This window comes from Psammomys obesus, unplaced genomic scaffold, assembly GCF_907164565.1.
Source record: "Psammomys obesus unplaced genomic scaffold, mPsaObe1.curated_primary_1811, whole genome shotgun sequence".
NCBI lineage: Eukaryota > Metazoa > Chordata > Mammalia > Rodentia > Muridae > Psammomys > Psammomys obesus.
In genome coordinates, this window is record NW_026596057.1 from 4,352,721 (window position 1) to 4,367,939 (window position 15,219).

The 15,219-nt window shown below is 48.3% G+C and overlaps 1 protein-coding gene across 1 annotated transcript in view; it reads right to left on the reverse strand.

Moving 5' to 3' along the window:
• Positions 1-15,219, reverse strand: part of Gpa33 (glycoprotein A33) — a 33,878-nt gene that overhangs the window by 14,917 nt on the left and 3,742 nt on the right. The window contains exon 2 of the mRNA XM_055624702.1: positions 3,255-3,409. Coding sequence (XP_055480677.1) covers positions 3,255-3,409 — 155 coding nt within the window. The remainder of the gene's footprint in view (positions 1-3,254; positions 3,410-15,219) is intronic.

Below are 15,219 nucleotides of genomic sequence, written 5' to 3' on the forward strand. Positions count from 1 at the left end.
AACCGGCACCCTACTAGATAGACGGTCCCTTTTAACCGGCACCCTACCATGCCGTAGCGCTTATGATCACATCCCTCTTACATAGGAGAAAACCAAGGCACCACGGAGCTGATTAAGTATACTCCAGGTTCACACATTTAAGTGAATGGAAGAGCTGAAATAACCCAGGGAATTCTGGCTCAGGGCCCGAGCTGTGTGGATTCTACCGAGTCACAACTGAGGTAATGTGTGATGGGTGAGGACACAAAATAGTTCACAGTTCACCTTCAGGGCAATAGCTTACCTTAGCCTGCGGTGGTGGTGGTTTGGTTTGGTTTGGTTTGGTTTGGTTTGGTTTGGTTTGGTTTGGTTTGGTTTGTTTTCCAGTGTGGATGTGGATTGAACCTGGGTCCTTCCGCAATGCTAGGTAGCAGTGCTCTCCCATTAAGTTATATCCCTGGCTCAAGAATTCTGTATTTTTTTAGGCTAGCTCTTAATCCAGAGCACAAATCCAGAGAGGGAACTGGGAAGGAGGTCATCTGGGTAACTGGTGAAAAATTATGATTATTGTCAAAACAGGCTGCGACAACAAAAATAGAGAGAGCAAAATGAGGTTGAGGGGTGAGAAGAAGGAGGACACATGAAATTCGGAGATGGGACTAAGACTAGAGTCGTTAATCCCAGACATGAGGCTTTAGACATGCATGTTCCTTCCCAACAGAATTAACACACATGAAGAGCTTGCTTTGCTTTAAGCAAAAATTATGTGTTCTGTTTACATATGGGATGCCTGGGGTGTCTGTGGGACACCCAAGAGGAAGACTTCAGCAAGGTCAGATGGGTCGACTGAATGTCACCAAAGCTACATAGGCAAGGAGTTAGGCACAGGGAAGCAGGGAAGCCACACAATATTGGACATTGTGGAAGTTATGCCTCCTGTTAGAATGCCTCATTGTGGTTAACCAACCTGGGAGATACAGTTAGTTCTTCCTGCTGTGTCAGAGACCACCCATGCATACCTATAAAGGGGCGGGGCCGCTAAAGCCCCCAGCTTCATTATCATATCATTCGAATGGCGGTTTTGACCTGTCCCTCACCTTGTGGGCTTTTCAAGAAGATCATAAGAAGATATATCCTAAAAGCAAAATCCAATCCATAGTGGTTTGGGAGGAAAAGGGAGTCACACTGTCCCAATAAATTGTCCATGGATATCCAGCTCTTTCCCCGACCCTGGCCGGCTCTGCCTGGATTTCCCATCCCATAATATCCTCTCATCAAAGATATTTTAGGATTGTCCCTGTATCTCTTTGTGACCATGCCACTTCCTGGGACTCACAGACAATAATCCTTTACTCTGCCTTTGTTTCTGGTCTTGGAGGAGCTGCCTCAAGTCCTTTTGGTAGCAGAATATCCAGTGATCAATAAATAACCTTAGAGTGTAGTCAGCACTCAGAAGAAGTCGGCCATAATCATTACACCTGCCTTGCCAGATGCATGGAGGGGTTGGGGGGAGGCTCAGTGCCCTTCAACTCGGGCAGGCTGAGGCTCAGGACAGCAGCAAGGACTTTGCTCTTTTCACCCTGGGAGCAGACAGGACTGGTGGCTGTTGCCCGTCAGGGCACCTGGTACACAAAGATAAGCCTGAGTCCTTCCTTGTCAGTCCTGTCACCCAGGACACAGGTGTCCTGGGATCCCCTGTCAGGGAAAAGGCTAAAGCCTCTTTCTCTCTGCGTGGCTGGGGACCTGATGATTGTGTCTGGCAGATATGTTATGAAAAGTGATTTCCCTAAAGGTCATACTACAGAAAGGAGACCAAGGGAGTGTAGCAATAGGTGGTGAAGAAGGGCAGAATGAAGGCAAGGTGACGCACAAGTCACACAAGGGGACACAAAGCTATTTTTTTCCTACTTTCAACTCTAGCATAGTTTTGGTTTGTTGTTGTTTTGTTTTTGTTTGTTTGTTTTGTTTTGTCTGTAGTAAATAAGTGTGCCAGTCAGTTTTATGTCAACTTAACACAAGGTGGAGTCACTGGGAGCAGGGACTCTCAGTTGAGAAAATGCCTCCATAAGATTTGCATTTTCTTGATGTGGGAAGGCCCCTCGCCGTGGTTGGTGCCACCTCTGGGTAGGTGGTCCCGGATGCTAATAGAATGAAGGCTGAGCAAGCCATGGGCACTGAATCAGATCCTGCCCCCAGGATCCTGTTCTGAGTAGTGCCCTGACTTCCTTTGGTGATAGACTGAGGTGCAGAAGTGTAAGCCAGATGTGGGGGGAGATGGCGGGGAGCTTTTCTCTCCAAGTTGCTTTTTGGTCATGGTGTTGTATCAAAGCAATAGAAATCCTAACCAAGAAAATGAATAAACCCAAATGTGATTGACAGTTCCGTGGCTTCTGCATGGCCATTCCAACTGTACGGAAGTTCACCAGGCCGTATGGCGTTTGGGACTGGCGAGTAGCTTCTCTAAACTAGCCAGTGTGGTGGCTTTGTTCGTAAATTCATTAGAATAAAGAAATTTTATTTTGAAAAGAATGTTGTTGGGGGTGGGGGTGGAATCACACTGGGGCTTTCCGGCTTCACCTCCTCCGGTGCAGGTTCCCTCCTCCACCGCTCTGGCACGTGCCAGCATCTTAAAAGGAGGCCTGACTTAAAGGTATGAACGGATGCCCCATTTCTTGTAATTAAACACGTGTGCTTTTGATCGCACATCAAACCAGGTACATTTTTCACTTATCAGATCACCAGTTTATCAGGCAGTTTGCGCATATGCTGAGAAAAAGGCGGACACTGTCGTGGGTGGAAGTGAAAATCGGTAGGACAGTAAATGAAACGCCGTAACTATAGAAAGTGTAGGTTCACATGCCATTTCCCACAGACGGTCCACTCACTGATTTGTTTGTTTGTTTGTTTGTTTTTGTTTGTTTGTTTCAGAACCTTGTGAGTGCTAAGCAGGTAGGTTCCCCTTCTAACAATCTATCAGATATGATATATATCATATATAACAATTTTTATGTTTATCATGGCAGCAAAATATGGAAAACAAACCAATGATATATATGTATGTATACATGTATATGATCTTCATAAGATGTTTTAAAAATAAGATATAGAGTCCATAGCGTCAGTGGTAGAGCGCAGGATCAGATCACAAGACGCTGGGTTTGAACCTCAACCTGGAGAGGGGAAAGAGGAAGTGGGGCGAGGAAGGTTTTAAGGTAGTGCCTATCAAAAGGTCACAGACTTCAGTTGTGTCCCATAATGCTCCCTGTTCATCCTACCGTCTGACTCCTGAGGAGCTTATCCCACTGAATGAATCCGTCTCGGTCAGGAACATTGGTGCTGTAGGTACAGGGAAGGGTGGCACTCTTCCCTCGAGCAGCCCGAAGAACGTCCTGTGTGGTTTCCACGGTAATAGCATCGGCAGCTACCAGGACTGGAAAGAAAGGGGAAAGTGACTGTCACGGACAGACCCACACGCTGTCTCCAGACCCCTGTGAGCATGCTCAGAGAAGTTCTGTGGCCCTAGGAAAGCCACAGCAGCCTTGGTTGAGGGCATGCCAGCAGCTGTCCCCAAGACGAGGTCAGGAAGGATGTCAAGTACCTGGGTCTGGGGTGTCCCTATCCTGAAGTGTCCTGAGGAAGTTGCCTGCATTTGATGGCTAGCAGCCTGGCTCTCAATCTCAGCTGTACCCTGGTCAGCTGTGTAGACACCGCTAGGCTTCAATGTTCCCATCAGTTACTGGAAAGATGAAAAGTTTTACTTCGTGCTGAGCACAGAAAGTTCTCGGTAAACACTTGTTTGTTGTGACCATGATGTATGTATTTACATACATTAGCAAGTATTAACGGGACACCGAATGTCGTAAAGAACTTTATGGGCAAGATTAATTCAAGGTAAATGAGAGTGTTCCTGGGAGCATTTTATTTATCAGGAAAAAAAGTTAAAAACAAAACGAAACGAAACAAGACCACCATTCCCCTCACACACACTCTCCTTCCTTCGTGGTGGTGCCCTTCCTCCATTGTGAGTCTCTCCTTTCGAATCTGGGTGGTCTTTAATTATGGTGTGAGGACATTCCATGGCTCCCAAGCTAACTTATGTGACAGAATATGCTTTGCCCAGTCCTTTTCAGTTGCCACTCTGGGTACCTGGCTAATACTTGGTGAACAAGCTCAACACACACACACACACACACACACTCACACACACACACACACAGAGAGAGAGAGAGAGAGAGAGAGAGAGAGAGACAGAAGCTAAGAAGAAAATCAAGAGATAGTTTCTCAAAGGCCAAGCAGAAAATCTCTCTCCCCTATCCCTCTCTCTGCCTATGGATTCAGATGTAGCTCTCAGCAATTGCTCCAAAGCCTGCCCACACGATGCCATGATGCCATACACCCAGCCACGGTGTGAAATGTTTTCTTTTTATTAAGATTTGCCTTGGTAACAATGTCTCCTTACAGCAGTAGAACACTGACTAAGACAAGGGGTCAGTTGCTCAAGTGCCAAAGATCTGTTTATACAGAGAGCTCAGGACCTGGAGACTGACAGCTGGATGTGGCAACGTGAAGATGAGCTTGGGGTGAGCAGATGGAGTGGAGATGAGGATGGAGGGTAAATGGATGAAGTTTAAGAGCAAATGGGACAAGAGTAAGTGGACAACTTTTCTGGGAAGGAGAAGAGCTCATTAGAGCTAAAATAAGCATTTAGAACAATATAGGAGCTGGGCATGGTGGTGCACACCTTTAATCCCAGCACTCAGGGAGGCAGAGGCAGAGGCAGGTGGATTGCTCTGAGTTCAAGGCCAACCTGGTCTACAAAGCTAGCTCAGGACAACCTAGGCTACAAAGAGAAACTCTCCAAAAACCAAACCAAACTAAACCAAACCAACCAGACAAACAAAAACAAGACAGGCTTGTGTCGTTAGAGGGGAAATGGCACATTTGATGATTTTAAAATATTTTGAGGCTGTTTATCAAAAATAATGAGTGAAAAGACCTTAGAAAGGACCCCACGCCACCCTTCTACTTGACCATATAGACCAAAGGCACAGGTGGGTTGGTAGGCTTAAGGGAAACAGTTTCCTCTGAGAGTTCCTGGGATGAGGTTGTGCCATAAGAAAAGAAAAACATCCTGTTAAAGATGGCCTTCCATTGCCTAGCTCTGAAGACACCGCTGTGAACTCTTGGTCTCAGTCAGGCTATCAAGGCGTGATGGTTAGTTTTAACTGTCAGCTTGACAAAACCTAGACTCACTGGGAAAGAGTCATCACTGAGAAATTATTTAGATCCATTTTGACTGTCATCATTCTGTGAGGAACTGTCTCAATTGTTCTTTGAGGTAGAAAGACCAGGCCCACTGTGAGCAGCACCATTCCCTAGGCTGGGGGGGGGGGAGTCCCTGAATTGTATAACAGCAGGGGCAGCGAGCTGTGCAAGCATGGACTGTAACTTGGTATTATAAAGCCAAGCAGACCGTTTCTTCAGTTGCTTTTTGACAGCTTCTGATTAGAGCACAACAGAAACAAAACAAGAACACGAGATTTTCTTGAAAAATGCAAACACCTCCGGAGAATGGAGCTTTTCATAATTGGTATGCAGTTTTCACTCAAAGTACTGTATTTGAAGTGAGGGCCAACTGTCTCTACAGAGAGGTCACAGCCCAACAAGGGAGCTGGACGATGAGAGGTCCTGGGGCTGCTTTGTGAAGTCAGAGAAATAAGTGCTGGGGAAAAGGATGAAAAAAAATATGCTTCTGAAAGCCAGTCTCCTCCTTCTCCTTGGCATTTTTAAATTTCTGACATAATTGGAGCAGGGGACACCACTGAGAAGTCACTCAAACACTGTCTTCCTGGGCATCTGAAGCCTGCTCCTGCCCTGTCTCCCACAAAGCCACGGCCCACCAAATGCTCCTCCGTGTCACCAGAGGTCTGTCCTCCACCTAACTGTTGTCGATACTAGCAGGTTATCATCCACCAGAAGGCCGTTTGCTGGAAGGGGCCTCTGACTCTACCCACCAGGCTCCAGCTGCAGCTCTACAACCTGTTCAGAGGATGAGCATATATATAGTGGTAGTCATGGCAACTGCCGTCGCCCTCCACCTCACCTCTTGCCTGGACCCATTTCCCTGGAGCCTTGTACTCAAGGTGACCACTCTCGGGCCTCTCTGTGGTCTGAATAATGATTCTTTCTGTCTTATACACGAGCTGCATGTTACAAGTGCTGCCATTGACAAAGTCCGGTAGCTCACTCTGCCTCATCACCACCAAAGCAAAGAGAACCGACTCGTTCAGTCATTCCATCCATATCCAGTTTCCCACTCGCTTATGACTAAGGAACAAGACAGTAAGCCAACAGTTGGGGAAAGGAGAACAAGCCAATACATAATTCCCAATTCCTATCAGTCCTGCATTACATAAACTGCAATGGCACAGATAAAATAATTTTTTACAGGTATTTTTCATTTACATTTATATTCTCTCTGATGTTAACCCTAGTTTTCAGATGACAAAACTGAGGTTCAGTCTTCACATGCCTTAATATGTAGCTCAGAGGAGTTAAACAATTTTTTTTCCACGTATATGTAGTTGACAAATGTCAGGCATGTCCTTTGTGTCTACCCAAAACTGTCAGGGCAAAATGGTCACATTGCCTACTGGGAAAGAGATGGCAGGGATGCTGTTGGCACTGGCTGCCAACCAAGTCTGTCTTCTTCACCCTTTCCCTTGTAAATGAAACTCTTACGTCCTTTCTTCAGTCCACGGTCAAGGATGGAACACCTGTCTACCATGTGAATTGGGACACACTTCCTTTTTGGGAAGTAAGATAAAAATGCGTGAGGCCACCTTCCTACTAGGGCAGTGTTTACGGACATAGACTAGATTCATACGTGCACTTTGTTCTGTGCGTGTGTGACAAGGGTGATGTGCCCGGGGAAGCATGCCCACAGGTACTGGAAGAGGTATTGGCTCCCCTGGAGCTGGAGTTACAGGCCATTGTGAGCGATCCTACGTGAATGGTAGAAATTGAACTCAAGTCCTGAGGAAGAGCAACAAGCACCTCTGAGTGCTGAGCCATCTCTTCACCTTCGTGCAATCCTTTTGGTCAAACTCCAGGTAGACTATTTTCTAGCAGAAGAGAAACGAACTTGAGTTTTATGTAGGAGAAGAACCAGGCCTAGACAGTGTTTGGAAGCCAAAGCTGCTGTTGGGAATGCCCTACAGCTCTAAGCTCTTTCACATCCTTGTCAGAGGTCAGGCCTGTCACTCAGAACAGGAAAACTGGGGTAGATCGGGGACTCTGCCCATCGCCTCCCCAGCAAAACACAACATTCCTTCTTCCCTCACCTGTGCTCTCCCACCCTTCCCTTTTATTAAACTCAGTAACACCTCCTTGATTATTTCCACTAGTTCACCTCTCTGTTCTCACAACACAACTCTCTGTGTCCATTCTAGGAAGCAGCAGACAACTTAAATGCACGGGTCCCAGAGCTACGACACCTCAGTTAGAATTCCTGCTTCTACCAGTTATGCAATACCGAGCAGTTTACTGAAGCCGCCTATGCTGGAGCCCTCGCTTGAAAAGCACACAGTGTGAGCGCTGAGCGACAAGAAATGTGCCCTTTGTTTAGCGGTTCCAACTCATAATCAGTGCTCCATAAGCGACAGCTGCTGCTCTATGCCTTTTCCTCAGTGAACCACATGTGCCTTGCTAGCTCATAGTCTGCTGTTGAGATGCATCTTCGTTAGAAGTTAATCACAGGAGACAACCACCCACCACCACGGGTTAACCAACAGAAGACAGGAGTAATCACTAGTGATTGAAGCTGAAGAGTAGATCAATTTTAGCAATCATCTTAACAGTGAGTTAAAATCATTGCATGTTAATAGATTTATGAAGGGAGAGATAGAAATGAATGAGGGAAGGCTCATAAAGAATTTTAAAACATAAACACTTTGACTCGTGCACAGCACGATTTGGATGTTAGCTGTAAGTCTGAAAAGGGTTTTGAAAAACTGTGCTCTGGGGGAGGCTAACATTTTCCATAATTCTGGGTGCAATGCTCCCCTGGGCTTCAGAACTTTATGCCGTTGTGAGAATCCACCATAATCAGCTTCAGTACTTTCTGCTGATACAGTTAATGTCCTCCCATTCTGACATAATCAGCAATAAACCACCTGCCTGGGCTTTGTCATAATTTGATAAACCCTGCCCCTTTCTCTCCTTCCTGTTGACCTTATGCTTATTAATTCTTCGGTCCTTCATTTCTGTGGGTCTTTGCAACCCCATTCAGGGGATGAAACAAAAAAGGGCAGGTGAGGCATCCAACCCTTGACTAGAAAACTGGGAAAGAAGTCATTTCTAGAAGCTTCCAACCCCCTCCTTGACATTAATTCCACCCTTTCAGTTGCCAAGAGCCCACCCTTCCCACGAAGCATGGCTGCTCACCAGTTCCTGCCTCCAGAAGTTGCCTTTCTTCCCTCCTCACTCTCCCACTTGCCTTTTCCCCTCGCCATAGCTCAACGAGAGCACCTCTGTGATACGGTGAGTTACTGTTATGGGTCAGATTTGAAATGTCCCCCCAAACGCTTGTATATTGAAAACTTGGTCTCCAGTGCGGCCATGTTCAGCAGTGGGGCCTGGAGGAAGGGGCTCATGAGGGTTGTGACCTCATGGATGGACTGGTCACTTCATTGATAGGGCCACAATTTGATGGACTAGTGGGAGATGGTAGGAGATTGCGTCCTTGAGGCCATGTTCCTGGAGACTTGAGCTGTCCCTTTTGTCCTGTGTCCCCCTCTTTCTTGCTTCTTTCTTCCCTTTCCTTCTTCTGTCATCTACCATGAGGTCAGCTGCTTTGCTCTCCTGTGAGCACCCACAGTGATACTCCACCTCATGCTGAGCCCAAGGCAATGGATCCTCAGCCAGGCACTAAACACCTTGAGCCAAAATAAATCTTTCCCCCTTTTAGGTAGATTTTTTCCCAGATATTTTGTTACGGTGACAGAAGCTGACTAACACAGCTGTTGTAAGATGGTAGAACTAATAACACATTGATGTGTTAACCCCTGGGGACATCCAAGCTGACAGGGGAAAAAGGTATTTTTATCTTCGAGGGGGAGGGGGTTCATGAGAATCCTCCTGCTGGTTCTCACGAGGGCCAGCCGTGAAGCTCATATCCTTTACCCAGATAAAAAGCAGGAGCTGTTAAGAATTCTCCATTTTCTGGGACTGTCATCACTTCAGATCCCTGGGGCCCGGCAAAGGCCCCACGGCACAGCCAAAGTTCCCACGTAAGTGTTCTTTGACAGCAGTATAGAAGCCAGAGATAACTTTCCCATGAGAAGGGTGGGTTCATAACTCAAGACTCCAGTGGAAGGACCTATCCCTGTGTTGCTAGAAACTGTCTCCAAATAGGACCAGAGACGCACTTCGGTGGAAGAGCTTGCCTACCACACATAAAGGCATGACTAGGATCCCTAGCACTGCAAAATAATAATGCACGACTCGAAATTCATGCTACCATTCAGGTTTTTTTATTTAATAGATATAAATAGAAAAGATATATGTTTAAGAAAAGGCAAAGAAACTGCCTGAATATAAAATGAAGGACCCAGTGAGCATGCCCCCTCCCCAAAGAAGGGAAGCCCAGCCAGGAAGATGCCGTAAAGCGGAAACTAGAGAGATCACTTACGCCCCCTGTGGAGCTAGGGCGTGAGGACCCAGCTCGAGGCCTCAATGATTGCCTGTAAATAATTAAGGTTTGTTAAGAAGATAACAAGCTGTCTCCTGAGAGCTAAAGAGAAAGTAATACATCCCAGGAAGATAATGAAATGCTTGATGGAGCTGGCTGCCCGAGGCGCACACAGCACATTATGGGAGCCCTGGGGAAACTGGCGGGACCGTGGCCACTTAGAAAAATCCATTTGCTCAGACAAACCACACATTCTTGCTTAGGGAGGAGATGCTGAAGGCCAGAAGGGACCCAGCCAGCCCAAGCAGACGTGCTCTAGTGAGGAGAATGAGCAGGTGTCCAAGGGGAAAGGAGCCAGTCCCCACAGACAGGTGGGTTTGTCAATCCTACTGGGTAGAGCCGCTAGTGTGCTCAGCTGGTGACGAAGACCGGAGAAGCCATGGGGAGGGTTTTTTAGAACTCTATCCACACTTGTTGAATGTTGGACCAGCATAGGTCTTTAGGAACTTATAAATTCAGGTCAACTTAATAACGTTCCTCTAAAATCCTAGCCCAGTGCCAGGTCCTACAGAACTCACAGGGTTTGTTTGTAGCCCGACGTCTCTGCAGGCCCCTGTAGCACAACCCGCCCTTACTGCTGCACTTTCCTGAGTGTCAACCACGTGTAGATAGATACGAGTCTCTGTGTGTAGACGCCTTCTTCTGCCAGATGGTGTCCTCCGAGCAGACTCTGTGTTTCAGACTATTCTAGTAGGTGCCACTGGCTGACTCGGCACCCACGAGGTCTGCACAGAGCTGCGCACTGATTAGGACCTTGTTGATGGAGTGGCTTATGGCATAATCCCTGATATGAAGCAGGTAGATGTCACTGTCAACCAGTACTCCAACGGGGCCTGATAGAGCATTAAGAGTAAGTATGAGAGAGAGAGAGACACAGGAGAGGGGAGAGAGGAGAGTCAGGAAAAGGATTTTAATGGGAAAGCTTACGGAGGAGGTGAAATTGGATCTAGCCCTCAAGGGATGCTATTCACATAAAGGAAAGAAGCAGAGGGAAGGGGAATGGTAGACACAGCACCACCCCAACCCCACGTGACCACAGACTCAGGGTGAATCCTAAAAGACAAGGAACCTGAAAAACCCCATTTATCTTTGGACTTTGGGGGGTCAAAGGGCAGTTTAAGGCTATGAACAGCCAGCACTCTTGGAACTGCAAAGCCAAGTGGAAATGAGGAGGTGGGGATGGCACAGACAAACAAATTTGTCATCTCAAACAAATGTCTCAGAACAAACCTACTGTCGCAAAGAGCTTGCCTCACACAGTGAGTCCAGGCTTCTATAGTCTCCGCGCAGAGGGGTGAGCGAAGGGCATCGGAGCTCTGGAGCACCACTCCACAGTTAACACCTCTCCTCCAACGGACCAGGGGACCGTACCAACTGAAAGTGTCTGTCGAAGGTCATGCCTGCGTCTGCCCGTGTCAGATGTCTGTGGCATGCCTGACTCATCGGCAAAGAAAGTAGAGGCGGGTTCCCAGGGTCGTAGCTGGTGCCCTGGGCAGAGGCCAGCTCTGAGGACAGAAGGACCTGGGGAAGTGGCGCTGAAGGGGACAAAGCTGAGCACTTCCAATGTGAGACAACTTCAGAGCCACTGCCTTCACCTCCAAGTTCCGTGAGTCTATAAACCACGCGTTTGAAAACTGGCATCCCTACCCTGAGTGGAGGGGCAGAACCCCAGCTAAAGCGCTGGTTTGGGGAGGAACACACAGCAAGCCACTCTTCATCGGCACGGGCAGCCCACCTCTTGAGCTAGTCCCTTCCATACATCGGGCTCGAGACAGATTCAAGTTGGTTCTGGAGAGGACAGAGGAAACGCAGAAAATTGAAGCTTGGAGAGGCAGGGGAGTCAGTGAAGGCTAGTGGGGCTTGTTGCCTGGAAAGGGCAAGAGGGCAGGTATGCATTCCTTGACACCACCCAGCAGTTTTCTAGACTCCCTGCCAGGGGTGGGAAGATGATGGCGGAAGAGACAGGCACAGTTCTGCTCTTTCAGAGCTCAGTCTCTGGGTGAGTCAGGTGGCAATAAATAAGTCATCTCAGAACAAATGTGAAACCACCATGGTAACAAGTGCCCGAGCCCCAACACATAGACACGTGCAATCACTCCAGATCAACTCAAGAGGCAGCTGACAACAGCACACGAGGTCTGTGAGGGCAGTTTCGGACAGACCCGCTGCTTGGCTCCCTTTCAGCCTGATTACCTGTGGCCACCCTACTAATGCCCCCCCTACAAGGCAACTCTAGGGTCACACCATTGACACAAACATGAGTTGAGTCCAAGCCTAAGAGGCCATGACAACAGTGTGCAAAGGAAGTCAAGCAAAATGAAGAGACCACTGCAGAAGAGAGCCAAACTCATCAGCACAGAGGGCTGCCTTGCTTTGAGGTAAGAGCAGGGGCCATCAACTCAGCAAGTTGTAATGGTCCCAAGATTCTCTGAAACGGCGCTCATCGAGAGTCGAGGTTTGGCTGAAGTTGTAGACTGAAGTTGTAGTTGGACACTGATTAGCAAAATTCACAAGGCCTTCCTTCCACACAAAAGAAAAGGAAGAGGTAGCCGAGGTACTGGTGGAAAAGCCTGGAATCCCAGCACCCTGGGAGGCAGAGGCAGGCAGATCTCTAAGTTTGAGGGCAGCCTGGTCTACAAAGTGAGTCCAGGACAGCCAAGGTTAACAGAGAAATTCTGTCTCAAAAAACAAACAAACAAACACCACGACCACCAACAGCAACAACAAAACAAAACCCCCCCAAAAAAAGAAAAGGAAAAAGGGAAGGAGAGAGGAAGAAAGGAAAGGAGGGAGGGTGGAGGAGATAAGGAAAAGGAAAGAAAACTATATCTGTGGTCCCAGCATTTGGGGACAGAGAGACAGAAGCATAGACATCAGAAGTTCCAGGTCAGCCTGGGCTACACAGCAAGGCCCAGTTTGAAAAACTCGGCCATCACCCTCGGCCACCACCACCAACAAATGACACAGGATTCCTGACTTCTCTGATAACTTGGATTCTGTGACTACCTGAACAGCAGAATGCAGCAGAATTGCTGTGGGCTCCATTTTGGGCCCTGGCAACTCCCACTTCCCGGCTCTAGGTGCTCATGGCCTCTTTAAGGATGCATCTTTAAGGATGAGAAGGTGCACTGCAGACGGCCACAGGGAACGGAGCCGGCACCAGCTTGCCCGCCACTAAGGGTACCATCACGAAAAGAGGCCTTCCCCCCCACAGCAAAGCTGCACACCGGGGACCCACCAAGACCCCTCTGGATTCCAGATCTGTGAGCAAGCTAAATCTTAGCATTGTGATTCTGGGTGAGCAGTAAATTGGAGAGGTAGCAGATCACGCCAGGTCTCTGTTCCTGGACAGACGGTCTGTCAACATATTGACACAGAGAGATCACTGAGCACTCGGGCTAGAAGGCTCACATCCGAGTCTGGTTGTAGCCTGTGCGTTGGAAGTATTTTGAGATGTACGAGTTGGGAAGTTCTATGCCTGCTGGTCTTGTGGGGCTCTAGCTTAGAGAGGGGTGGGGTTGAAGGCTGGCATTTTGGAGTCAGTTGGGCATGAGGAAGAGCCATGGGTGCATTATATTCACAGGAGGGGTGCTGGGGAGACTGAGTTAGGGGCTCTGACACCGGAGGGGTGGAGGAGGATGAGGCTACAGAAGAGGCATGAGAGGGCCAGGTAGTGTGGGGGAGGGCATGGCTCAGAACACACCCTCTTAGGAAGGTGAGAGGGAGAGCTTAGCAAGGTGGCACATTGGTAAGGCGACAGGCATGCACAGGTCCAGGCTCACTGGCCTTCTGGTGACCAACATCACAGAAAACATCGCAGGTGGGTTCCAAGAAGCCCTGGGCTTTCGGTTCCCAAACTGCGGTCCCTGAACAGCTCCCCATCCAACCCTCACCCAGGGAGCTTGTTAGAAACACGGAGCTTCATACCCCACCCTTGCCGTTCTAGATCAAAATGCATCTACTAGGACCCCAGGTACCCCGTGTGCGCACTGGAGTGCCAGAATGCAGGCAGCTGGCTTCCCTGAGTGATGACACCCATCCAGGAGCTGGCTGGCAACTCTAAGGGATGATGCCAGACGATGAAGAGCTGAGGGCAAATTCACACCCAGAGCGCCAGGGCCCTTGATCGTGAAATGTACTCCTTACGCTAAAGTGTGTAACTGTAAACCCGGGCTGCACCTCAGATCATGCAAACATCCACGTGGGGGCTTTTTCAGCAGTTGGAGATGCCCACAGCCTGTTTGTCTGGATTCTGATTCAGAACCTGGTGGATATAAATGAGCCAGAGCTGATGACCACTCCCCTGCCACACGCTCCACCTTGGAAACACATCCCTCTTAGGCTGGCTGTCCCTCACATCTTTTCCCCTCTGGGGCGTTGGGACGTTGTAATTCCAACTGCATCTCTGACAGACAGCAGCGCACTTCATGTGTAAGCACGGCTTCCGCCTTGTGCCCACAGGTACTGCCTAGGCATCCGGTGGGATTAAGGATTAGACCCAGGGCCTGAGCAGATGGGAGAAGAGGTTCCGGCTTTGCACTTGTACCTTCCTGGCTCAAGCCCAAGTGCATCTTCTTGAGGTCAGGAGTTGCCTGACACAAGAAGGGCATTCTCTGCTTTGACTGTTCTTAAATATTCAGGCCTGAGGCTCTGCCCTCCAACTGCCCAGCCTGGGCCAGGGAACTGCACAGAGCTTGGTTAGACTCTGGGCTCCAGCAGAGAAGACAGCAGGGGGTTCCCAGCCTGTGAAGCCCTTGGGAACGTGGCACTGCAGAGTGGCAAAGCGGACAGCAGCACTTTTGGGAACACTCACCCTGCTGGGGACTGCATCTCTGATGATGATGGCCCCAAAAGATGCTAACATGGAGAACAGATTCAATGGCCCAGCAGCTTAAAAAACAGACTTCCTAAAATCCCTGTGTAGCTCAGCACCCAGGGGGTTATTGAAACCTTTTAATGTCAGAGGAGAGAAAAATAAAATAAAACAGTTTTTTCTCATCTGGTATGACACTTTGCAATGATAGATTCCTTTATGCATGTGTGCGTGGCGTGTGCCTGTGTGCCTGTGTGAGGTCTCTGTGTGCTTGTGTGGAATGCGTTTGTATGTGTGTCTGTATGGGGTGTATCTGTATGAGTGTGTCTTTTTGTATTTGAGTGTTTGTCTATGTCTATGTGTGTATGTCAGTATGTGTACATGTGTATGAGTTTGTGGCTATGTGTGTCTGTGTGTTTCTGTCTCTGTATGTCAGTGTCTGTGTGTGGGTGTGTGTATCTATATGTTTGTATGTTTGTGTTTGTGTATTTATATATGTCAGTGTCTGTCTCTGCATGGGTGTGTGTGTGTGTGCATGCGTGCTATGTGTCTGTGTATGTGTCAGTATGGTGTGTGTGTGTGTTTGAGTGTGTAGCTACATGTGGCTATGGGGTGTATGTGTGTCGGTGTCTGTGTGTGTGTGTGTTGTGTGTCTCTGAGTCTGTCTGTGTGTGTG